Consider the following 26,753-nt stretch of genomic DNA (forward strand, 5'->3'; position numbering starts at 1 on the left):
GTCAGATCTAACAGTGGGCTCCTGGCAAATAGCACATTGAATACAAGCAAATGCCTCACTAGCTGTAGGTATGTCCTTATCTGACAGTATTCGTGACCCAATATGAGCTAAGTTAGGACTTAGTCTTGACAAGAATTTGGAGACTCGAAATTTTTCGCGTTGCCTTCGTTGAGTCTCAATGTCATTGGTGAGAGGTTGATAAACATTTAACTCCTCCCATAAGCCCTTCAGTTTAGAAAAATACTCACCAACTGACCTTTCACCTTGCTCAATGGTGAAGATACTTTGAAATAGTTCATATGTACGAGTGATGTTTTTATCTGATGACTACGATTCTTTGAGACTATCCCAAATTTCCTTTGCCGAGTTCAAACAGTTTACGGTTTCAAATATCTCCTTCTCCAAACTATTCCATAGCCACGTCATAATCTGAGCATCATATTGTTCCCACGACTATAGTTCCTTCGAATCAGTTGGTGGGGTTGATTGTTGATGAAATATGCAACTACTTTCTACGAGCTTTAAGAAACACACTATAGACTTTGACCATTGAAGGTAATTGTGACCATTAAGTTTTACGGCAATCATCGATCCATAAAGTATCGGTAGTAGTAGTGGTCAGTAAGATGGGAATATGATCAGAACCCACCCCTGACAGATGAGTGACAAGATAGGAGGGGAAATCCATAAGCCAACTGTGATTCGTAAGAGCCCGGTCCAATATTTCTTTAATGAGGTGCCCTCTTTGCCTCCTTCCTTTTCCGAAGGATGGAGGATGGTGTTCAGATCTCCGATAACCACCCATGGGACTGAGGTCTCTTTATTCTGATTAATAAGCGTGTCCCGAGGTGCCATCTGATTTTTACTGTATGGACTTCCATAGAAGCCCGTTAAGACAAAACTATTCTCATTACTATTGTGGGTGCATTTAGTGTGAATGACATGATCATCCGCATATAGTATGCCAACGCTATACTCATTGGTCCAATATAATGCAAGCCCATCGGCTTTATTCTTGGGCTCAACCAAGAATTGATTGTAATTAGCATGCAAGTTCATAAGCTTATTGAGCTGGTTCTTAGTACTCTTAGTCTCGGAGAGGAAAATAAACTCAGGTTTATGGGATTTAATAAGGCTATAGAGGTGTTTGCGGTTCAAGAATTGCCCACACCCTCTGATGTTCCAAGCTAGAATGGATAGGTCTGGTCTCGGGTGATCCATGAAAAGTCTAAAGGCACCACAAGAAAAACTGTAAATCTGAACAAGAGAAGAGAGGGGGAATAACATGAACGAACAAAGGAAAAGAAACCTAAATCTAAACAAGAACAGAGTAAACTAACAGATCAAGAAAAGGGAAAGATAAAAAAAACAAGCTACTACTACACAACCAGTAACAATATAAACTAAAAAGGAAACCGATTACATAATAACTTACTAAAACAAACCCAATACTAAAACAAACATAAACTACCACCAGCTGGTACAAGTTGCCAAAGAACCAAAAAGGATTCCGACTAACTTGTGTCTAATACCACTCAGTTAGTAGAATCGCCAACTAGCCCTTAATCAATACTAGATCAAAGGCCAAGAACTTTGGCTACTGGTACCAGAGATAAACAACAAAAAAACAAAGAAGCCAACCAGAACTCGACCTGCAACAAAAACAAACCAACAAACCAAAAAGGAGAAAAAAACAGAACACACACCAACACAAAAGACTCAGAGGAACTAAGTGGACTGATCTGGTAGGATTACAACCTCCCCTTCCTTCCTTTGCACTAAGATATCAAAACTGCGAGATAAAAGCATAGACTCCTCAAGAAGGGTTTGGGTATCCTGATTATCAGAGAACATGGAGTGAATCTGATTTTCTTCCTCTGAAAACTCAGAAGAGCTGATCGAATGGTGACTGGAGTTATCTCGAGTCCTTTTACCTGATGGGTTGAAAATAAGATGAGGTGGGGTTAGGTGATGAACAGGAGATGGTGGAGGGGCTAGAAGTAAAGGTTCTACTGGTTCTGGGGAAATAATAATAGTATCATCCATGGGGTCCGAGTCAAATTGTTCATCATCTCTCGAAAAGTAGTATTGGAGAGGGGTGGGACACCTATTCAACGGATGTTCAATAATCCGACAGTGATGGCAAATAGCCCCTGGAAACTTCTTATAACTAAGCTTGATTTCAGTCGCCGTATCTTGAAAGATTGGGTTAATAACTGCTAGCAAGGGAGAACGGGCATCATACAAGAAATGAATCCTAATAACAGGGTTGTTCACAAAACCTAGATTCCTAGGTCTAATCTGAATGATCTTACCCACACTTTCCAAGATGGCTTCGAGATCTTCCTTGTTCTGTATAGCCTGAGGAATCTTGTATAGAGTGCACCACATCGGTTCATAAAACAAATCATCTGAGCTCTCTAGGAGTGGGAACTCCACCTGCTTGAGCACCAATAACATACCCCTAAGGATCCAAGGGCGTCCAAAGTTGAGAGCGTTGAGGACGAACAAGCTCTTGGGCTTAATCAGGAAAGTGTTAATAGGCCCTTGAGTAAGAGCATAATCACAATCTCGGAAGAATCGAGATTGAGGGTAAAGTAATCTCTTAATAAAATTAAGGGAAGCCTCATAGGGGTTGCACCACCTTGCATCTAATCCTTGAGAGATAGGCTGAAGTTCAGGGTTAGTGGAGGGTTTGGCAAAACGGATGGATAATCTACCTCGTGATGACAGTGTGGATTAAGAGGCCATTGGAAAATCGAATCTGTGGGTTGAACTGATATGGGTTAGATGATAGGTGAAGGAGGGATATAAATGGTTGTGGTTGGAAGAGAATGGGGAGAAAGAGGAAGACAAAACAAGGAAGACGATAACCAGGAAACTCCAATATATCATGATGGAGTAGCATGAAAAGAGATTGGGGGAGGTCACCACCAGAGAAGTCTACTCTCGAGCTCCTGTGACGACTGACCACATTCTGGAGAGAGAAGAGGGAAAGAAACGACAAAAACGGCTAAAGAAAGAAAACCTAGAGAGAAGAAAGAGGATCGGCCAAAGAAGGGGAAGAGAGAAACAGAGAGAAGAAAGAGAGAGAGAAGAGGAGAGAGTAAATATACCTTACCTGGATGTAATGGTTCGAGGATGTGACGGTTGAGTGTCCAACGCTCTTTCAGCAGCCTCCGTGTTGGTGATAAATCGTCTTAAATGCGAGGTGAGTTGCGCCCAATCCTCGTTCTTTCATTCCTCGGGAAAGATTAAAAGGTTGATGATCTTTAAGATCCGCAATCTTCCCTGTCTATTCTATTTTCCGTGATTTTTAAAGCTTCTTAGGGTTATGGAAGTGATTCGTGTTGGGAATCGGAGTTGGAATGATGTTTTGTCTGATCTAGAGGTGATTAGGCTTCCCGAGATTAGATTATTCAACCTAGGTGGTTGGATGACGATATCTGAGTAATGGAAACTGAGATCGGGATGAGCGCCGCCGTTAGGATTGAAGGAAGAAGGTGAAAAGGAGAAAGATGAAAAACCCCAGGTGACGTCACTCAGGAAACTCTCTATCCTCAAAAAACCCTCTCCTCCGAGTTAACACCAATTTAACTCTCAAAACATCGATCTCTTTTACATCATAAATAGTTCGTCCATCATTGATAACAAAAAAAACCTCCCAAACCCATAATCGATAATATTGATAACTAGAATCTCCACCATTGAAACCTTATTGATAAATATCAAAAAAAAAAAAAAAAAAAAACTTCGACTGTAAACCTTGACTAAAATTATTGAGAAGTATGAACTAAGCTAATTAAAAAATTAGAGAAGAAAATAAATGAAAAAATAAAGAACTGTGATTCCGGCAAACGGTAGTCATGGAAGCGGCTACCGCCGCCGGTTAAGCGGAAGCAAAATAGGATCGAAACTACTCTTTAGAGTTTGTAGCTCTGAAACCATGAAAGACTTAGGTTTTGGGTTGAGGAAAACCATATACCTCCATATCTATTTATAGTAGAAGAGAATTACAACGGATGGAAATAAATAACGTAAATATAGAAATAATCTTAATTCTAGTGTATCCATATCTTGAAGATATATGTGAGAATATTTCCTTGATTTTTATCTTGGGTAGGAATATTTGACTTGACTATCACTTTTACCCTTATTAGAATGTCTATATAGCCGAAGAACCACACCTCGATTCTTCTCTGTTTTTTAAAATGGTAAGAAAATCCCTCTATAATATCTTCAATATGATTCTCTCAATCTTATCTCTTTCGAAATCTTTTTTCTAAAGAAAATCCAATCCCCATCTTCAAGCAGTTTCCTCTTCCATGCCATGTTCACTCTCTCTCTAAATATCATAACCGAGACACTTTCTTTCTCTACAAATATATCAATCAACACCATTTCTCTAGATTTCCATCAATCTCTCTTCTTTCTATTTCTAAGAATCTCCCTCAATCTCCTCTGTCTCCAGCAATCGTTTTCTCTTTCTGTCTTTTAAATTTCTTTCCTAACAGTTTGAAAGAGACGAGGGAAAGAAGAGAGAAAATAGGAAAGAATCATGGACGAGCTGCTAAGTAGGCATTCACCGTGCATAGCGGGCCAAACTAAAAAGTTGCAACGCACCTCACAGATGACGCCTTGTGTACGGAGTCAACTCTGACCGTCCAATTTTCTATTATGTGCATGGGAGTACTGTGGTGTCCTGCCTCGTTTTCCATGTGATCAGAACCTGAATTTAATCCCGAAAACGTCCCAATAGTGCCCACCTTTGTACCGAAATTCTCACACTAACATTCTTGATCTGCGCCACGTGTCTCTGGGTATTCTAGCATTGACCCAAACTTGGACTTGGTCTAACTTTCTCATACAAACTCCGATTTTACTTTTGTTTTCGCCTACGAGTTCGTTGTGGGCTCTAATTTTCAACCGGGCACAAATGTTGACCAAAATTCCCCTCGTATGTCTTTCTCCATTTTTTATCCGTTTTTCACGCTCAACTCCTAAAAAGCAACTTGGACAAGAGAAACAAACAATTCATCAGAGTAACTGCTCGAAATGGACTAACTAGCCCAAGTTAAGAGATCCAAATGGGGCATTTTCATGTCTCATCATCTATAATAGACAAGTCTTCCGAGGTTATTTCCCTAATGGCCCCCAACTTTGTGACCATCTTCCCGCCTGGCCCCCTACTTTACGAGAAATACCCATATGGCCCCCTTCCGTTATAACACCGTCACTCTTTCTCCTCCATCATGTTTTCTCTCTCTGCCAACTCACGCCACATCATCTGTTACGCCACCTCATCACCTTCTCCGACAGAAGTCGCTGGCCGGCCAAATGTCCAGCCGGCGACCTTCAAACTAAAAAAAAATACATTTTTTTTTCTCTTTTCCTCTCTCTCTCTCTCTCTAAAATTACTCCGGCGAAGGGAGACCTTCGTCGGAGTGGTTTGTTCTTCACTGAACAGACCAGGGTTTTTTCTTCACTGAACAGACCTGGTCTGTTCTTCAAGAACAGACCACTCCGGCGAAGGTCTCCCTTCCGGCGAAGGTTTCCCTTCGCTGGAGTAATTTTAGAGAGAGAGGAAGTGAGAAAAAAAATTAGTTTGATGTTCGCCGGCCAGCGACCTTTGCCGAAGAAGGTGATGAGGTGGCATAACAGATGATGTGGTGTGAGTTGGCATAGAGAGAAAACATGATGGAAGAGAGAGAGTGACGGTGTTATAACGGAAGGGGGCCATATGGGTATTTCTCGTAAATTAGGGTGCCAGGCGGGAAGCTGGTCACAAAGTTGGGGGCCATTAGGAAAATAACCCTATCTTTTTTATTCTTATTTGTCTGTGCAAAACTAATTTTCCTTTATCATCGGAAATTTAAGTCTTTAAGTTTCCAGCATCCCTCTCCAATACTTTTGAATATATGGGTAACTAAATTTAAGATTCCCAAACCTATATATAACATCTATATATAATATGACAAATAATTTGTAAACCATCTGAGTGAAACCTAGAAATATATGCTAAAGAAATCAAAATAGAAATTTACCAAAAAAATGGTGTTGTTTCAACAAAAAATGAGTATCTAAAGAAGAAGTTCGTATGGTAGTAGAAGAGCCCACCGTTGGAGTAGAACGAATAGGACTTGTTGGACGAGTTTCTTCAAAAACAGGGATTTTCTCCACATCAAAGTGTGAAATATCACAAGGAACAATAAAACGGTTTGTAAAACTGAGCGGATTTTCAGGGAGAATGGTCACAATAGGCGACATATCTTTTACCTGAGTGTCGGTAGGCATATTTACAAGAAGTGACTGATTAATAGCGGCAGGTCTGTTTGGACCCTGAGCAAACCTATCGTCCGATTTTGGAAGCTAAGCTCAATTCTACAAAGTTCTTTTGTGAGCAAGTAATGACATTAGTGTAGATGACCATTTGAAGATGGAACGATGTGTATGTGAACTTAGACAGGCTCTTTGGATATATTTGTATCAAATTTATTTGGTTTGTGTTGTTTTTTGTTTGATTTTGAATTATTTTTTGTTCTTCATGTTGTAACCGGAGTCGATTTTTGCTCGACCCGACTCGTAAAACACAGAAAAGGAATGAGCCATTGCGTTAGTCTCATCGAGCTCTTAAACTTAGAGCCAAGAATCACTCGAATCTGATTCCGGATAAATGAGAAATTCAAGTTTAAAGTTTGAACGAAGATCGATCATATTAGGGACTAAAGTGTCAAACCGGACAAGTCAGATTGAGGGCCATTTAAGCGAAGCGGACACGTCCAGATCTGGACGGTTCGCTTTCACACTACGGGATTGGAAAAGGTCGCACGGTCGCGCATCATCTGATTCGGGATCTTGGTGAGACGCTTCTAGGAGCCTTGGGTCCGCAAGGATCCAACGACTCACGTCCCACCTGCGATAGGCAGGCTTCGTGATCTTCCAAGATCTTCGTGCAACGGCTTGTCTGTTGATCTGTTGGGCGAGTTTCGGTCAGCATCCAACGCTGGGTGTTCTCCCCGAGTTTTGTAGCAAAACCCAACGCTCCAGATTGCACCGACTCTTGTGTGGACAGTTATTTCAAGTTTAGTCTTCACTTTTGAATAGTTGTGTCCCTTAACTTCAACAGACATATGTACCTATTCAATTCCTATATAAACAACCCAAACCATTTCAATTCTCATCCAATTCATTCTTTTCTTTTCTTCTCTTTTAAAAATCAGTATTCTGGTGTGTCTGGAATATAAAGCTAGTATATCTACAATTTTGAAGAAAGAAGTCTCCGAGTGAACTTCTTTTATTTTCTTCTTCTCTTCTCTTCTAAAAATCAGTATTATAGTGTGTCTGGAATATATTTCTGATTTTTGGAAATATTCTGGTCTGACTGGAATTCCGAAGAGAGGAGTATCCGAGTGTCTAGAAGATCTATTCGTTTCAGTCTAAGAGCTCATATTAATTACGAAGGTTCGCCCACTTTCAGAATATAAAAGTATCATCTTAAATTCTGAAAAGATAGTCATTGTATCCTGAAGGCATACACCCTAACGATTGGTACTGTTACGGGAGTGTAAAATGTCTTAAGTAAAGAGAATTTATTCTCGCCTCGACTCCATTATCTTTTGTCTATCTCGGTAATCCGAAAGAAAGAATTACTGATAAAGTGGGTATTCGCTTATCGTTTATCTCTCTATAACTTAGAGAAAGGAAGTTCCCTACTTCAACCCTGACTTTGTCTTAATCAAGACAAGACAAAGATAAAGGGAACTCAAATCATAACCAGGGGAGCAACAACTTCAAAAATCTGCAATTTTGCAGTTGGTTTTCGAGGTTTTATCCTGTTTTAAAAAATATATACAACCTATTTTAAACGGACTAAAGTGGATAAGCTGTTACAAAGAGGTAATACTTATAATGGCTTGACCTCCCCTTAGCCGTTACAAATACTCATCTCGATTTGGTGCCAACAAATTTCCGCCCCAAATGCTCAACCTACTTGCGACGGCTAAATCTTGTATAGTTAAGACAAGTCTTTTGTAACAGTTGCAGTCGTTACAATTGTATATTAGCCAGGCGCTCTGAGTTTTCTTTATTAACTGCTTTTGCCCGTTACAGTAGGTCATTTGTGATGATTTTTTCGTATTTGTTACTTTGTTAGGCTATTACAGAAGTATGGATTTTTGTAGTCGAGTAGAAAGTGGACAATATTCCAAGACTCCGACATATTTGAGGACGATTTACCGGCCATGTAGCATTGTTTGAATATTATACAACTATATAGACTTGCTTGTGGCCTGACAACATTACTTGGGCCTCTGTTCAAGTATATATATATATATATATATATATTCGTAGGCCATGGTTTGGTTAAGGGCACCCACCAACGTGCGTCAGGTTCAAGTACATAGACTCATAGACAGTGGTTTGGTTAAGAGAGGCCACATAGAGATGCAACGAAAGCGAGTCTTCATAGGACAATGAGGTACTAAAAAAACTTACCTGAAAAAAAGGGTAAAATATAATGAAGAGAAATAAAATTTTCTAGGTAACAAAATCTCTCTTTGCCTCTCTCAAATGGGCTAAGTTAGTGTTGATGAATGCAGTTCCGAGGACCATTGACAGAGATCGAGATGTTAGATAAGCAGATGTCCCAATTGGTTTTCTGCAGTTTATGTTTCGTAGCACAATCGAATCGAAGGTACGTAAATACGTAATACATATAGACCTGCATTAGTATTCACAAACTTATAGTTTAACTTTGAAATTGTAGATTAGATTTGTATTGAGCACAAGAAGGTCACATACAAGATATATGGTATGTAGAGAGCAGCACTTTACCAAGATTAAGAGAAGAAGAGAGATAGTACAGCTTCCCTTCATGGATATGGCATGGATTAAAGAAGCTGTACTCTCTCTCTTCTTCTCTTCTTCTTCATAACCCAAAATTTACCACCAACTCCATCTGAATTCCTTAAATTATATTTCCTTCCTTCCATCCCCTTTACATATATATATAGTACTTACCCGACCAATATGAACTCTCTCTCTCTCTCTCTCTCTATAGATGTGGAATCAGTCCAATAGTAGGTTTGGATGATATTATTAGAGAGAGGTTCAAAGTGGAAAGTCCCATCAAACCATGTGTTTATGTATAAATGGCTACAAGTTTAGTAAGGACCAATTTCAATTTGTTTGTTATAAGAAAGAGGTAGACAACTAGCTAGTCTTATTCATCAAAAACAAGTTGTTCAGTCTTCACATCAACTTTCAAACTTACAATTATTCAACTTTTTCGCCGACAAATAACTATTCATTAGATATTAAAGTTAGGGAAACTCAATTGCAGACCTACAAGGCTAGAATTAACCTTTTTCTTTGCGAGTTGTCTAACGGCGCATCTCATCAAAAAAAAAAAATTGTCAAACGGTGTTTGGTTTAGCTTTTTTTTTCTTTTTTTTGGATGTCGACTACGATCTACGTATGTCGTTACATTTGACATTGATACATTAAAGATGTGATACGCTCAATAACTGCCCACTCAAACTGAAACAAGACAGGGCTTATAGTCCAACAAGACAATGGCCTAAAGCCCAACTACATTATTTACACCCTAATAATCCCAAATCAAATAACCAAAGATTCCACCTTCTCTGAGATTCGAACCTGAGACCTTCAGAATTTTCTGGAGTTTATGTCAACACCTTGGAACCACTTGGGCTACCAACTGTTGACTTGGTTTAGCTTAAAAGTTCTAAGAAATCGCTTTACACTTATTTTTGTCTTTAAATTTTTTTCATGTTTGGCAAAATAATTTATTAATTTTAAAAGTTGTAAAATCACTTCCTTAGCAGAAAAGCAGAAGCCGCAAATTGTGGCTTCTGCATTTAGCTTTTTTGGGAAGCGGAGACCAAGCTAACACCGGACATACACGTTCCAATTTCGAATCCATTTCACTCCCCTTTAGTTTTAGTTTGAGAACGTCACTTCATACTTTTGTTTTCTTTTCTTTTCTTTGGTTGAAAAGGTCAATTCATACTCCATATCTCTCTACACTCTTTTTCTCTCGCTAACTCACTCTTTTCAATGTCTCTAGTCTCTACTCTCTAGCAAATATTAATGACTCAATGAACTTTTCATCAATCCTCTAACAATAATTTATCTTTATACTTTTTTCATTTTAAATTTCATCTACAACCGTCTTTGTCCTATTTTAGTTCTTTTAATTTGTGTAGAGTATTTTAAAATAGTATTTTACATACGAAGGAGTGGGTAAATTCAAAAGTAATTTAAGTTACGTTTAGCTTCATTTTTCCCACAATATGCGATGCTTTTAGAAAAAACTCAATAGTGATTTCGAACTTTCAAATAAGGGTTCTCATCCTATTTTAAGAGTCTCTACAATTTTCAATTTCAATAAAGACTCTCCAACGATGGAGGCTCCCAACCCAAATTAAATTAGTTATGTACATGTGTGACGTACATATCTCAAATTTTGACTGTATTTCTTAACTAAGTTATTAGTTCGAAATATAATATTTAAATTTAAAATTTATCTAATTTTCGAGCAGCGGAATTCTAAAAATATATATAAAAAAACTTAAAACAGACAAGTCCCAATCCATAAATGTAACTCCAAAACGAAGACTTATTTTTTTATTGTTGAATACGTTAATGTAGCATAATATAATAAAAAATTAGAAACTAGAAAATTAATCTAAGAATTAAGTTATATCACACCTATAATCGTTATTTGTATTTTTTTCTAATAACATATATTTTCATTACTTATTTGTTTCAATATATCAGTTGTTGGATAAAACCACTTTCAGCTTATTGTTACCAAATGTATTTTACTAGTTTTACGTATTAAAAACCACTTTCTATAGAAATTACCAAACAACCAAAATTAATTTCTTTTAAGCATTTCAAATAAAGTGCTGAAATAAAAGAAGCTGTAGAAAATTTAAGCTTTAACAATTGTGATAACACACTGCCAACAGCTGAATTACTTTCTAAGTTTATCTAGGGGTGGAAAATATGCCACAAGGTCTAGTACCTGCTTGGGTATACGATAATCGTGACGGGAATGCCAGCCCGACGATTAGTAAAAGGGAAATGGTTATAGGGTATTGACCGACTAATCGGACTGATTAACCCGACTGGCAATGCTCGAGAACAACACCCGACGGTATGACGATCCGACCGACCGATACCGCCTACTGAGACGCGCAACTCACAGTAAACTAGGGTTGATCCAACGGTCGATATAAGGAGGCGTTTGAAGATTTAATATTGATCCTTGGATCGAAAACCCTAGGGTTTCTAAAACGCACCCAGACCCCGTCGACTGCTATAAATACCCCTTTTACGCCTCTTTTCATTTCACTTATTTGCTTCCTTATCTCTTTACCTCTCATGACTTTACTCTTTGGCTCCAGTCTTTCAGATGTTTATCAATCCACGGAAGCGTAACTCTTCTCTTCTGATCAACTTGATTACTTGACGAGTTCCTGGTCAACTATTCTGATTTACTTTATTTTCTGATCAATTGGCAAAGGTTATTTCTTCATCTTTTGGTCAACTTGCTTTCTTCCTCTTTTAACTATGAACTAATCGGCGATAAACATGTGTACTGCTTGAAAGCAACGAGTTTTCCTGCCATCTTTGTAATATTTATTATTTGTAGTAATATAGTTTATACTCACTTTATCGGTCTCGTTCTCTTTATCGATGATTTTTTTTATATATAATACTTTGATCAAACGAATCTTTTCATGCGATCTGTTTGATCAAATCGATATGTGTGTGTCATCTTTTTTATCAGAGTATAATGTCCATGCATTTTGTTTGATAAGAGTTTGAGGACTTTGTTATAAGTTAAAATCTCTTTCCCTTTTTTTTTATTTTTTTCGTATAATACTTTGATCAAACATATCTTTTCATGCCATATGTTTGATCAAACAGATCTGACCATGTGATCTATTTGATCAAACAAATTTAACCATGCAATCTATTTAATCAAAGTATTATGTCCATACAATTTTTTAATTTAACTTTGAGGACTTTGTTACAAGTTAAAATATCTTTCTCTTTATTTCTATTTTTTTTATTTACAATACTTGATCAAACAGATCTTTCCATGCGATCAGTTTGAGCAAAAAGATCTGATCATTTGATCTGTTTGATCAAAGAGATCTGATCATTTGATCTGTTTGATCTACCATGAGATCTGTTTGATAAAACAGATATGTACATGCCATTTTTTTGATCAACTAGATCAGTTATTTATGATTCTTTTTCTTGTATCATGTTTGGTTGGTTCATGTGTTTGGATTTCGGACGGACCCCTCTGTTTAGTTAGTCGAATAAATTGAGGTAATGGTCTTGATATGTACATCTACTATCTCTGTTTGGGAAGCAGAAACAAAATGGTATATGATTTTTAACAGATGAATTTGTCTATTACCATAGATGAAGGTTTATGTTTAGATTAAATGCAAAAAAAAAACTATCAATTAGAAACAGAGACTATTGACCACGATTAGAATAAAATCCATGAATAAGAACAAACGAGAATCAACAATGGATGAATTTTACCTGATGTAAGTGAACCTACAAAATGAATACTCCAATTTTTGCAGAAATTAGGTTGGATAAAAGAGGTGTGGGGTGTTTGTTTTTTTAATTTTTTTTGAAATTGACTACGATCTATTATAGTCGCGTGTTACAATGGCATTGATACATCAAAGATGTGATAAGCACGAAAGCGCGTAACTCAAACTCTTACAAGAACTGGTCCTATAGCCTAACTGGACCATGGCCTAAAGCCCAACAACATTATGTATACCTTAATAACCCAAGTTCAATAAACCATGAAATCCATCTCTTTTGAGAATCAAATCTAGAACCTCTAGGAGTTTATGTCAACATTATCCACCACTTGGGCTACCAAATGTTGACAAGTGTTTGTTTTATGAACCTTACAACCGATTTTGGGTATGAAAGAAATGAAGAAAGAGTGGTTCGCTTGTGTTTTTGAAATTTTGTGTCTATAGGCGACAAGATGGTCCTTAATAACACCATGGGCCTAATATAAAGGGAAATTTGGTCAAAACTTCCTAAAAAATTTGGACTCTGGTTAGAAAGGATTAGTCAATATTTTTAAAATTTAGTCTTCAGCTCCCTGAGTACTTTTTATTTGCAACGCCTTGCGACAGCTATGCAACGCCTTGTGACAGCTATGCAACGCTTTGTGACAGCTTTACAACTGTTTTGCTACAGCTTTGAGGCGCCTTGCAACACCTTTGTAAAAGATATTGGGTTTCTAACGAAACAAAATACAAATATTTGAATTTTTACAAAAAAAAAATATTTGAATTTTTACAAAAAAAAAATATAACTTCTCTTTTTAACTAAAAACAATTTAAAATTGTTTCTTCAACCCAATATCCTGTAATATACTCCTCAAAATCCATCGAAACATTAAAATTTTAGAATTTATTAAACAAACATGACAATGTATTTTGGGATTCACCAAACAAATCGTTTGTGGATGACATCGTATATCACTGCAACGTAAATAACCTTCCGTCTTTTAAACTAAAATTTCAGGCAACTTAGTTTATTTTTGTAAAAAAAAAACAAATTTGTTCTTAAACATATCTACACGTTTACTAAACAATTAACAAATTAATGATGCATTTGTGTCTTTGGATGAGGACAAACACGGGCTTGATTTAGTGGGTTTATTACATTTTTTTTCAAATTTGGGTCTCAAAACCATTATATTTTTCTTCGGATTAATTTTGTTGTAGCCTCTGATTTGTGACCGACTCACCGTTTTAGCTCCCAGTGACCAAATTAATTTTAACTCTTTCTACAAATACCCAGAGGGGCCGAAAAAGAATAAAACAAAAAAATTTAAGAACCAATTAAATTCACCTCATCTCTCCCTCTCTCTCCTCCATTTCCTCACCTGTACTTCATCTTTCCTCTCTTCACCTCATCATCTCCTCCGACGGAGGTCGTTGGCTGGTAACTTTTTCAGACGACTTTCAAATGAAAAAAGAAAATAGTTATTTATTCTTACTCTCTCTTCTTGTTTTTCCTCTCATGAAACCAGTAACTAACTGCTAATTTTGTGAGACTAACCTAATTTTATTAGTAAGTAATAGTATTAGATATTCTTGGACTGAAACAAGCAAATATGTCATGTTGTTACTTTTCTTTGACCATAAGGACAAGGGTGCCAAAGGGCACATACTTTTGCTCTTAGCCCATCTTCTCTTGGAACTCGTCGTGGGACTCGAACATCGCACAACCCCCATCCGTGGGTCGCGAAGAGAGAGGGAGTACCAAAAGTAAAATGAAGGGGCGCACGCGGCGTACCTAAGGGCAAATAACCCAAAAGTAAAGGATGTATGAGAAATTTCCCTTATGGTTGGCGGTAAAATTAACACGAACCCAACAAACTCTTTTGACTTTTCTCTCCTTCCACTCTTTTAAGTCTCTATTTTCTCCTTTCCACCGAAACTTTCAATTTTTCAGAGAGAGAGAGAGAGAGAGAGAGAAAGAAAGAGGGAAAGAAGATCTAGAGAGAGAAAGTGTGAGATGGAAGAGAGGAAGAAGAAAATGAGTTTAAAACCTAAACTCAAGCTTGACGTACATCGTCCAGATGAAGTTTCATTTATTAAATTCCTGTAAACATTTAAATCTCTACTTAAAACTTGTCAAATTCATTCAATTTAACTGATATCTTAGTAGGCACTTCTAAAATTTGATTAATTTTATTTCTTCTTGGTGATTTTTTTTTAATTTCTCTTAATAGGACTCATAGTGGTACATTTAAAGAAGGTGATTTACTTGTTAATAAGGATGGAGTTCGTATTGTTCATCAAAAGGATGATGAAGCTGTAAGTCAACTCTCCCTCTCTCTCTCTCTCTTGTAGTCAAAATTGAAATTCTAGGGTTTCCTCTTTTACTTCATTAAATGATTTTAGTGATTCTAGAAGCATCTTCATAGGGTCTAATTAGTGATATACACACAAATAATAACCCAAAGGAGAAATTTGGTTTAAATGTGTCTAGAGGAATAATGAACTAGTTGTTGATGGTATCATCGGAAGCTAGCTCAAGGGGTAAGACTTTTTGCACACTTATAAACTCACCCTTATGCCCCTTTCACTGTTTCACAACCAATGTGGGATTATCCCGACAATCTCTCCCTCACACATTCTAGTGTTGGGGTTACTGGGCCTCTCTCACCTAAGGCAGGGCCGGCCTTGGGCCTAGGCGGCCCAGACGGTCGCCTAGGGCCCCCCAATTTATATATAGTAAGTATTGTTATGTATTTTTTATGCACATATATATCTAGCCTGTTTGGGCAGTAGAGTTGGTAGAGTAGGTGACTAGAGAACGTAAAGTCTAAGGTTCGACTCTGTGAGACACTAAAAGAACAAATGTTCCAAACTGTACTAAGATGTGGTCTAGTGAAACCAATTAGAGTTAAAGTGTTAACTACGCCCTAATTCATAGGAAGTTTAAAGAAGACAGACAAAATCATAACGAAGACAAAGACTAATATGTGGTGTAGGGGGCTCCCGTCGATAAGTTCGCCTAGGGCCCCCAAAAGTCAGGGCCGGTACTGACCTAGGGTGAGTTAATGTGTGGGAAAAGACTTACACCTTGAGCTAGTTTTTGGGGTGAGAGAGACCCAATACCACCCAACACCAACCTATTTTGATGTTTATGCAAACTATGTATTCTTGTTGCTATGGCGAAACAAAGAAAACCAAAAAATAAATGTAAAGAAAAGTAAAAGACATCAGAGAACTAGGCCATAATTGGGAAAGGGAGCTAGGTTCAAATGATTTCTTTATGTATGGTGATAATTTCAAGTTCATCAAGCACATTTTAACTCTATTCGCAGTAAAATATTTGTCCATATTACAGCGAAACCCCACCTTGAAGAATTCGGAGATCTTGTATATATTTTTTCAAAGAAAAAAGTGGGTTCTATTTACATAACCGACACAAGGAACTGGGTCAAATGGAATTGAACCATATCCGAAGCACAAGTCAGCACATGCATTTTTTCCACGTTCCGAGATTGCATGAAATTGTATACCTTATGGGTTAGTTATGTTTTAATTTAAGTATAGGAATGCATCATCCCAAGGAAATAGTAGAGGTTATAATTCCAAAATAACGAAAAAGAGGCAGTAGCTTTTTTTCATTGTCGTTTGCTTGTAATGCCTCAGTCTGGTCAGAAATACATAAATAAGCATATGAAATAACATAAAATTATGTTAAAGGGAATAGTTTTACTGTTTATGAAATCATTAACTCATGTCATATCACTTTCAATTCAGCCACCCCCTATAAAGGCTTCGGACAACCAATTGAGCATAGCTGATTTAGACGTAATTAAAGTAATTGGAAAGGGCAGCAGTGGGATCGTTCAATTGGTGCGCCACAAATGGACTGGGCAGTTTTTTGCCCTAAAGGTATTCATAATCTCAGCATTACTTCAGATATGTTATTGTATGTGTGATTAACTCTCACTCATCTGCTTTCCATTGATTGACTGAGTTGCATTTGTATCTCGTTAAATTTAGCCAACTCTTACCCAGATATATACAGTATTACAGTTTTCTTAACAGACAAGATCAGATAACTTTTAAGAAGCCCTGCCCCAAAATGTAGGCTGAAGAGATGGCCCAACAGGTCACCGACGAAATTAAATTCTGACGGAGTTTCTCTTGTAAATTGGAGGGGTCGCACTCGCACCTGTAAAAACCTGTCACCGAAGTGCAACCATAAAAAGTTCCACTTATTCCCTCTTCCTCCATCTCTTAAGATTGACTAACCCATGTAATTGAAAACTCACCATAAAAATTACTCCCAAACCCGAACTGTCCTGACTTTTTTATTTTTATTTTGCCCACTTTCGAAGAAATTATACTGGATATCTGACATTTGATATTACGCAGGCCATACAAGTGAATTTTCAAGAAACTCTTATTAAGCAGATAGCCCAAGAACTGAAAATTAACCAATCTGCACAATGTCCGAATGTTGCTATATGTTACCAATCTTTCTATGATAATGGTGTCATATCAATAGTCTTGGAGTACATGGATGGTGGATCCTTAGCTGATTTCTTAAAGAAAGTCATAGCAATTCCAGAGCCATACCTGGCTGCCATGTGTAAGCAGGCAAGTACTAATTCTGTGGTTGAATCCAATTCTTAGAATTCCTAAAACTAATAAATTCGTAGACAAGTTGTATAAAGTTGAGCTATCTTTTCTTATATGAAGGTGCTGAAGGGTATGGTGTATCTTCATCATGAAAAACACATAATGCACAGGGACTTAAAACCTTCTAATTTATTAATCAATCATAGAGGCGAAGTCAAGATAACCGACTTCGGTGTGAGTGCTATACTGGCAGCAACTGCTGCTGAGCGAGATACTTTTGTCGGCACATATTATTATATGTCTGTGAGTAAAGTTACTTATTCTACTACAACTTATTCTTTTTCCCCTTCTCATGGAGTTTCTGATGGATAGTCACCGCCATATTAAATTTTATTAAATCTTGATAGTCTGAGTCAATCACTGGAAATGTATGTTTAATAGCCAGAGAGAATTACTGGAGGCGCGTATAGCTACAAAAGTGATATCTGGAGCTTAGGGCTAGTTATATTAGAGTGCGCAATGGGTCGATTTCCATATTTCCCAGGTGAAGCAGAGGAAGGATGGAGTAATTGTTACGAACTCTTGGAAGCAATTGTCGACCAACCATTACCTTTTGCACCTCCTGACGAGTTTACCCCGGAATTTTGTTCGTTTATTTCTGCATGGTAAAGATTTAAAACTGTAATGGTAATTTCTGCTTTTTTTTCTCAATGATTTATTTTGTTCAAACCCAAATTTTGTTCAAGACTAGGTACAATTAAAACTGCCCAATCTTTTCATTTAAGCTTCAGTTCTTAGATTCGTGGCTCTATGACCTCTGTGTATGTGAAAAGACAATCAAGTCTATACATCTAGAACTTCTGATTTATACCAGACTAATTCCATGACTGACACTAAGAGACCTAGCATAATAACATGAAGTCATGAACTAGTAAATGTTACTCCAACCTTTTTATTTCTAGGTTCTAATTATATTAGTGAATTTTGTTTTTTTATTTAGCCTGCAGAAAGACCCAGATGTGAGACAGGGAGCGACTCAACTAATGGTATTGCTATAACCTTCTCTACTTTTTGTCAAATAATTTGGTTTCTTATTGCATTCCACGGCGAAATTTGGAACCAAGTATTTAATTCTCTTGCTTGCTCCTCCGTAGTTCAAGAAAGGAAGAAAGTACGCAATATACCCACTTAAACTCAGCAACTTAAAAGCCAATCGGATAAGTTGTATGTCACGGTACTATCCATGGACTATATGACATCTTAAGACTATAACTTCGGTTGTAAGCGAACTCTAGGTCCCGAAGGACAATTGACTTCGGTTATAGCATAAGAACAATCTTAAGCCTGACATGAGTTCTAGGTTTCTAAGTCAATGAAGGAATGTGGCGATTTAAGTCACTAACCAATTACCAAAGGTGGTACTGCTTCTCCTATTAACTTTGATCCATTTTCCCCGTCAAAAAATCCGTACTCTATGATTACTGCTGCCTCATTGACTGATACTACTACTTCAAATAAGTTATTCTTTTGTTTTTTGGATATCCTAGTTTCTCGTCCCTCGCTTATCGGTCTCCAGTTGCCAAGCGAGCACACAGAGACCAGTATGTGGTGTTTTGCTCCACTTGAATTTCTTTTGTTGAGAGATGCTCCACTTGACTTGAACCACCAACCAAGCTATCCCCTGTTAGTTTTCAAGTGAGAATTTTGTACTGTTAAGTAGTAGAAAAAAAGAGGTGTACTCTGATTAATCCTTGGTTTGTATTGTATGTCTCCGATAAATTTGAGTCGAAGTCTGAAACCAGTATACTGATGATACGTTTGGTTATGTTAATGCCAGCAACATCCTTTCATTAGGAAGTACGAAGACTTGGATGTTAATCTAGCATCCTACTTCAGCGATGCAGGGTCACCACTAGCCACACTCGGAACACCAATCTGGTAAGTCCAATCCCCATGTTTATTAGTACTGTCTGCAATACCATGTCTATCATGTCATGTGGTACGGGTGACTATACTGCCAGTTTGTCTTTTCAATTCTGACTCGGTTTGCTCTGAAACTAACTCATGAACATATAACTAGTACAAGGATAAAATAGTGATGTCCTCAAGTTTATACTTCAACTCTACTCGATATAAACCTGGCTGAAAACAAGTCCAACATATAATAGAGTCAGATGTTTTCAGCGAGTCAGATCCGATGAGTCCAAAATTGAAATAAAACCAACTGAGCTCGTATGTCAATCTTTGACCCAACCGCTTACCACCGCAACTATAAGATAATGGGTATCTTCTCTTACCGATCTCGGATGTTTTACTGTATCGGTAACAAGCTGTCAGTGCATATGGGTGTCTTCTCTTACCGATCACGGATGTTTTACTATATTGGTAACAAGCTGTCAATGCATATTTCTTTCTCCAGATCTCGCTACTGCATGGGACGTCAATTTTACAGCGTAACGAAGAAAGAAAACAGGTAATGATATAATGTTTCCGGTGGTGATAAACTACGGAATCGTGAGAACAACGGTGGTGATAAAGGAAAGGTGGATTGATGACTTTTACATTATAAACTAGATGTTGAGAAGAAAGTGCAGCTGCAGGAGGATTATCCTTCCTTTCTCATCATTTATTCAATATGTATGGATCTATGAAAAGGCAATTACTATTTAAAAACCTGGTATATATAATTTGATCTTCTTTATTTTTTAAGCATTGCTTCTGGTTTGTAATTCTAGTCGTGAAACCTAAACGACTAAAGTAGTGAAATCATGTGAAAACACTAGTCGTATATGCTTTTACACCTAATGTGCCACAATAAAATTTACTGGGTTTGGTTTTGGTTGGTTTGGCGTTCGGAGAGATGAAATAGCAAAAAGATCAATCAGAGCATGTCCTGTGCAAAACTTAAAAAAATCTCCGTTCATCCTATATGTCAAGTTCCAATTGAGGTTTTCTCACTCCTAGGTGGCGAAAATAGAAATCCTCAATTTTTTTTTGTCTCAAATGCAAAACTTAAACTTATCTTATTTAATTATGTGGCATAATTATTTTTGTAATAAATAATTAATTATGAACACCGCTTTGGGGAAAAAGCAGAAATATTTTAGGGGAAGACGGTGGAAAACAAAAAAAATCAAACCAAACGCACCATATAAGGCGCTGGCAAAAAGTCGTCGGCCGGATGGTGTCGGCGACGGCCGGCGACTTCATCATCTTCTTTATCTCCCTTTTTTTTCTCTCTCTTCTCTTTCTCTCTCTCTCTCTATCTCTTTATCTCTCTCTCTCTCTTCTGTTTCTCTTTCTTCTCTCTCTTCACTTTCTCTCTCTTTCTTTTCTCAGTCTCCCCTTCGCCGGAGCTCGTCTGGTTTGTTCTTCAAACCAGATCTGGTTTCGTCTGGAAACCATAGCTCATCCCCTTCGCCAGAGATGGAGAGGAGGAGAAAAAAAAATCGCCGGAGATGGTGAAACTCGTCGGAGATGATGGAAGTCGCCGGAGATGGTAGGTGAAAGGAAGAAGAAGATGAAAAGATTTGGTTGTTTGGGGCAAACAAAAAAGTCTAATTTTTTTTTGTTTCCACCCAAAACTTCACACCCCGAAGAATTTCTTTATTTCCCCAAAACACAGGCCTTAATTATTTAGTAAATATAGAAGACTCGATCTCTATTGGTCGAAAATAAAATATTGATGAGGTGGACAATTAGAGATATCTCAAAAGGACACTCTAGATTCTATCCTCGACTCGTCATCTTAGAGATCCAAATAGAGTGTTTGAGAGAGTTTTTAAGAAAAAATACTAAAAATCATATGTGGCACTCAGAATTTCGAAGATTGAGGGTTGAATTGGAGATGCTCTCAGTTTCCAAACTCCCTTTTAGAGATATGAACACTGAAGGAAGTTTTTCTACTTGAAAGCTGTGTTTAGAAAATCAACCTCAACACCACGCTAAGCAAAGTGTACCTACAGGAAACAAATCAGTGTTTGCCCTTGCCACAAGCAGAAAATATTGTAATTGATATTATAAATCCTGGTTAGTATTTACCAATATATTTCCAAAAACATCAAAGGAATCATACTCCCGAACCAACAACAAATTTCTGCTAATTGCTTCAAATCTTCATAAGACAAAAGTACAACATCGAGGCGAGGAAGAAAATATGTAAGTAAATTGCACGCCTCTGAGAACTTTAATTCAGAGACAGAAACAAATACAATCAACCAGAACTTAAGGGTAGTAGAAGCCATGGAGTATTCCCCAACTTCCCTGTTTTCATATTTACAGTCCATATTTAGAGCTGGTCACTTGAGCCGAAAAAAAGAAACAGATGAACAACACTTATATGTTATATGCGTTTAAACATCGTACGGCAGTTAATTGACAACAAAGTGAGGGGTAAAACGGTCTAATTGGTGACCAAACGACGGGTTAACTTACGTTTAGGTTCTGCTTTTAAACTTCCTTTGTGCTTTTAAGTCGACAACAATGACAGTTATGTTGTCTTTACTTCCCCTTTGAAGAGCGACTTTTGAGAGATACTCTGCCGCTGCTTGGGAAGCAGGATCGGTTCCATCAACTCTTTCTTCACGAGGTGTAGTGCCGTTCTTTTTATGCCACACTAAGATACGTCTTCTAGCTAAATCACATGCTTCTTCATTTGTCATAACATCCCATAACCCATCACTAGCTAAAATAAGACATTCGTCTTCTTTCATTCGAGGAACAAACATGAATTCTGGGTTTGGAATTACACATGGCTTCAGATATCCATCACCTGTGAATCAAAAGGAAAAAAATACATATATAAGCCTCAAATTTGAATATCATGGATGAGATATGAAAATTTGAAGTAGGTAAACTCGTGTATTATTAATTTTAACCGACTAGGGTGCCACCATGGCGGTCACGGGCAGCCATGGGTCACACATTGCCACATCTCCATCAACAGCTTAGATATGGTCGAGCGTTCGGACCAATCGCAATTCATCACCACTTTGCTTTCTTCCAATTTATAGGAGTGCCGACCTAAGCCCCTGCGGTGGGGCTTGAGAGCCACAAGTGAGTTGCCTCGTATGGTTCTTCCAAGAACTTGAAACCTCATGCTTAATTTCTTGTACTATAATATCGATGTTCTCAAATATATATGAATAAATTTGCATGAGTTCGGTTGAACGCGGTGGGGATTAAGATGACTCAGATAATCCACCTGATATCTGTTCATAATACCTCATATAGAAAGGCTAAAATCACCACTAGAAAATAGTATGCGATAGATTTCACGACAGACTTCATTCAGGACCTCAGATATTTGACAAGATTCAGCTTTACCACATCCATACATTCCAAAGTCAAGCTATTATGGTATCTCCTATCATAGCAATTTGCACGTAGGTCATTTTTCTCACCTATGCCGATTTTAATGTCCACATAGCACATCTGGACTTTGGAGTGCCATTAATGCAGCCAGGGATTAAGTGGCATACATATTGTTTTTCTTATGTTACTAACGAAATGTTGCCTTGCTATTTAAATCATATAGTTGGATAATTCTATAAAGCAAGAAAGGAGAACAGCTTTTCCAGCCTCAAATAGGAGGATTACTTTCCTTGTATGCATTACAAAAATCATGATGGTTAAAACCCAGGTGGCTGGTTTTCATAAGGTACTCTTACGAATGGATCTACCTATTGTGCATCCCGAAATAGTTAATCTGTTAGGCTACCTCTAAAGGGCACGTGATGTGAAAAAAGAAGTTTCATGTGCAAAGCACTTAGTCCCACATTGCTTAGAAGGACCTTCCAGAACTGGGTTACAACATAAAACTCGACTTACATATTGGCTATGCCCTCTGGTTGGTTTTATGCCTAGATTGAGAAATCTGAAGTGCTCTATGGAAGGCCTATGGAAAAACCTCGTACCATGTCAAACAAGCTAGTGGGCTTGAGTGGTGCCAAAATCAAGGACAATATTGAGACAGGTGTTACGTCAGAGTCGACTCTGCCTCATGTTGAAACGTGCAAAAGGTAACAAGAACATAGTGAAAATAATAAAACATACCAATTGACCTAGACATCGCCAACACACCCAGAACTCGGTACCCATTCCACTGTATGACCTTGCCTCCAGCTGCTTCAATTCTAGCATATTCATCCTCTCTATTTGGCTGAAACAGTTGATAAAAGCAATCAATTTCCTGTAGAAAAATAAATTAAATTGCAATTCTAAACACAAAATTTACGTACACCAAATTCTTACTTTGTGATCTACTGACAACGGCATGGCCTCTTTACCCCGACACAGAACGGCTCTTGAATCACCGCAGTTGGCAACTATAATGTGAGTCGGGAAAACAAGTGCCACCACAGCTGTAGATCCTATAGTTTCCGGAGCAACAGGTTCTTGGCTGCCATTCCCTCCAATCTCAGAGTCAACTTTAAGAAAGCAATTGGTAATTGCTTTCTCCCATTTCATCTTCCAATCATTTCTAATGTCTCCACTATGAAATGATTCTTGTAACGTTGCAATCTCCTCTACCAAAGCTAAATGGAAACGATCACGACAGTAGTTAGCAACCTGCACAAACAAGAAAACCACTACTTTTAGGCACCTAAACTAAAAGAAAATGTATATCAATGGACAAGAACACATTTGGATTTTTGGGTTTATCTAAAAGCTTGGTTTCGATCAATTGATTGTTGGTATTCTTGTGATATAGGACCCAGAAGTTGCATTTTAGATAATCAATTTTGGAGTAAAGCGGTTTTTAGAAGCAAACTTGAATTGCTTCCGTTAATCTGCTCGTCAAACAACTTTCCATGACAAGGGTGTTAGGTTCATTTTGGTCCTTCTTGGTAATTTTTACTTCTAACTTTAATAATAAAAAAAACAATTGGACAAAGGAAACCCGAGACAAGAAAAGTACCTGGGGACCTCCATGCCCATCGTAAACACCAAAAAAGTGAGAAGTTATTGAGTTATTCAAGCTCTGGTTCGTTCCGTCGCCAATGCCATGAACAGATAACATCTCAAGAGGAACTCTGAGTAATCGAGGTACAATAGCAAGAGCGTCTTCCATCTCAGGTCTTCTCCCACAGATAGAAACTGATCCGAATAAGGGAAAAGGATCCAATTCGGAAGCACCTCGGCCACCTCCCACGACAATCTTGTTTTCCTGAGACACTTGACTACGAATTCCCGATCCTATTGAATTGGAATCTTCTCCAATTCGAGCAACAAAATCTGTCACAACATTAACAAGATCACTTTGTGGTTCCCTCTGAAAGCACGATTCATCTAAGTTCTCGATCTCCATTGATATAGATCTGGTTATCCCAGAAGCAGTTTCGAAAGCTAATAATTCTTCACCACAGATGCTACTCAAATCACTACCTACAGAAAGAGAACGTGAAAGATCTAGCATATGATCAATGCCTCCAGATGATTTATCGTCATCGTCACTTTCTTGAGTGATTGAATCAGTTACTTTCAAACCGATTTCACTTTCAGGTACCATTTTGATCAAAGTTTCACCTTCACACCCTTTATCTTTTCCTCCTTCCTCTCGCTCAACCAAATTAACTGAATCACCTCTACTCTGTTGATTATCACCACCATTAACAGACTCTGGAACTAAATTCACCGTGGAATCTGATATTAAGGTAGCTGTATCTGTTATTAGCTTAAGACTTGTGATTCCCACATGGGTTGCTATCACTGAGCTATCACAGATTAAATTACCTAGCCTAAATGGCACTGCAACCGCCGGAGACATCTCCTCCATTAATTTCTCTTTCTGAGTAGTAATAACTATAGAACTTTATTAACCCCTCCTTCAGACTAAGATAATCTAATCAGATTTCAAATTTCAACTACTCCATCACCAGTTCAACTTCCACCCCAGAATCTGTAATAAAAATCAGATGAATCATTTGATTATAGATTTCAGATAACTTTCTTTAATTCATCAAGAACTTGCAAACCCACAAATCATCTAAATCTAAAGTAATTAAATAATGAAACAATTTCAACACCAATCAATCCTAAAAACTGTGTAGAAAGTGCTAAAGTACAAGGAAGAGGAAATTGCTAATCGGATCTAGAAAGGGAAAGTGAAATTTGAAACTTCCATTTATAGAATTTACCCTAATTCTATAAATATGCTAGATACCTCTAGACCTTATCAAAAACCATATCATCCCTCTGGAAACTTTACTAACCTACCCATATTACATGAGAGAGAGAGAGAGACATGACCTAAAAAAGCTCTGAGAGTCAAATGAAATGAAAACTACGATCAAATCAAGTAATAGTTGTAAACTACAGAAAGAGAAATCTTGAGAGTATAGAGAGAGAGAAATAGTAATAAAGTCAAAACAACCCATGAATCATAAGTGAACCACAATAAAGATAAAACCTTTTTTCTCCATTAAACCTAGGGTTCCCTGGATCTGAGGTAACCCATCTTTCTTTCTCTCTATAACCCATACCACTTTCTCCTAAAATCTCACCAATCACATACAAGAAAGTAAATTAAATTAAGAAAAAAAAACATGGGTATAAAGAATCAACAAGAAATTACTTACCAATTAGATGATATTCGATCTTGATCTTAAGATTCTCTCTCTCTCTCTTTCTACTACTACCCTTGTCATCATCACCACCCTCTTTTTCTTCTCCTCATATTTTTTTGCTGCTACATAAAATAGTTTTAGAGAGAGAAACTAAAAGAGGGGGGAGGTGGGAAAATGCAAATCACTGCAAATCTAAATAGTTGCGTCCAAAGCTAGTGAGAGAAGATTTCTAAAGATCGAATCTTTAAGAGAGAAGAAGACAGGTGTTTGATAAATTTTTAAATACCAAAAATACCCCTTTAGTCTATCAATGGGACTGAAATACCGAAAGTACCCTTCCATCTACTTTTAATTTCCGACAAGAAAAACGCTGATTACGATGTGTAACGGAAACCAATTAAGATATGCCACGTGTGATACCTAGTGAGGACAGATGTCCTTTAGTTATTCCGTCTACGTAATTAGTTCTGAATTTTCTCTGTTGGGTGAGGTGAACCAAAACCTAACATTTTTCATGTGGGACACTCAATCTTGGTCAATATATGTCAAGTCAACTAATTCTGCTCTTTTTTATTAAATTTGATTTTTTTTTTTTTTTCTTTAGGAGAATTTAGGGGTAAGATAGACTTGTAAACCATGGTCTATCTTTTTTTTTTTTTTTTTTTTTTGAAAACGATAGTCTATTCAATAAAAATTCTATACTTGATTATAATCCGAGGGATATTCATTAGACATTTACAGCTTCGATTCCGATAAGAAACTTTTTTAATAATAATTTTGTTTAAAATAATAGTGAAAATCTGTCTAAACTAATGATAGATGAACACGTCTAATATAATCAATTTAAAAAATCAAGTGAGTTGTTATGTGTAGAAAACATATTACAAGTATCCAGAAGAAATATAACAGTTTCCTACAGTCATCCAACTTTCCTCCTCTCGGACCATTTTTGCAATTAAAAGAAAGTCTTAAATCTTCATATATGTCAGGTATC

The 26,753-nt window shown here is 37.3% G+C and overlaps 2 protein-coding genes across 4 annotated transcripts; one reads left to right on the forward strand and one right to left on the reverse strand.

Moving 5' to 3' along the window:
* The first annotated feature begins 14,472 nt into the window (after nt 1–14,472).
* MKK2 (MAP kinase kinase 2) lies at nt 14,473–19,901 on the forward strand. Of its 2 annotated transcripts, XM_086637147.1 has the most exons (9): nt 14,473–14,693; nt 14,822–14,906; nt 16,365–16,499; nt 16,986–17,210; nt 17,313–17,495; nt 17,634–17,857; nt 18,193–18,238; nt 19,030–19,130; nt 19,612–19,901. In XM_086637147.1, coding segments are annotated over exons 1-9 (1,089 nt in total). In that variant the 5' UTR covers nt 14,473–14,604; the 3' UTR covers nt 19,613–19,901. The 2 variants fall into 2 exon arrangements, with proteins under 2 accessions (XP_086493273.1, XP_086493274.1); XM_086637148.1 differs by lacking the exons at nt 18,193–18,238; nt 19,030–19,130; nt 19,612–19,901 and having other exon boundaries at nt 14,529–14,693; nt 17,634–17,861.
* Nucleotides 19,902–21,285: 1,384 nt separating this feature from the next.
* Nucleotides 21,286–26,031, reverse strand: LOC147543621 (protein phosphatase 2C 77-like). Of its 2 annotated transcripts, none has more exons than XM_086637145.1 (5): nt 25,772–26,031; nt 24,112–25,092; nt 23,445–23,762; nt 23,247–23,352; nt 21,286–21,963 (listed from the first exon to the last, which is right to left on the reverse strand). In XM_086637145.1, exons 2-5 carry the CDS (start codon nt 24,967–24,969, stop codon nt 21,629–21,631), a joined length of 1,617 nt encoding a protein of 538 aa, XP_086493271.1. In that variant the 5' UTR covers nt 24,970–25,092; nt 25,772–26,031; the 3' UTR covers nt 21,286–21,628. The 2 variants fall into 2 exon arrangements, with proteins under 2 accessions (XP_086493271.1, XP_086493272.1); XM_086637146.1 differs by lacking the exon at nt 25,772–26,031 and adding an exon at nt 25,603–25,754.
* Between the last annotated feature and the right edge of the window lie 722 nt (nt 26,032–26,753).

Source organism: Eschscholzia californica, unplaced genomic scaffold (genome assembly GCF_041429995.1).
Source record: "Eschscholzia californica isolate CP2 unplaced genomic scaffold, dmEscCali1.0.p SCAF_4, whole genome shotgun sequence".
Classification (NCBI taxonomy): domain Eukaryota; kingdom Viridiplantae; phylum Streptophyta; class Magnoliopsida; order Ranunculales; family Papaveraceae; genus Eschscholzia; species Eschscholzia californica.

Coding starts and splice junctions, on each gene's coding strand:
- MKK2 (XM_086637147.1), top strand. CDS start 14,605: ATGGAAGAGAGGAAGAAGAAAATGAGTTTAAAACCTAAACTCAAGCTT. Junction 14,694..14,821: donor GTTTCATTTATTAAATTCCT/GTAAACATTTAA, acceptor TTCTCTTAATAG/GACTCATAGTGGTACATTTA. Junction 17,496..17,633: donor GCACATATTATTATATGTCT/GTGAGTAAAGTT, acceptor TATGTTTAATAG/CCAGAGAGAATTACTGGAGG.
- LOC147543621 (XM_086637145.1), bottom strand. CDS start 24,969: ATGGAGGAGATGTCTCCGGCGGTTGCAGTGCCATTTAGGCTAGGTAAT. Junction 23,763..24,111: donor ATGGGCATGGAGGTCCCCAG/GTACTTTTCTTG, acceptor TTGTTTGTGCAG/GTTGCTAACTACTGTCGTGA. Junction 21,964..23,246: donor GGCGATGTCTAGGTCAATTG/GTATGTTTTATT, acceptor TTTGATTCACAG/GTGATGGATATCTGAAGCCA.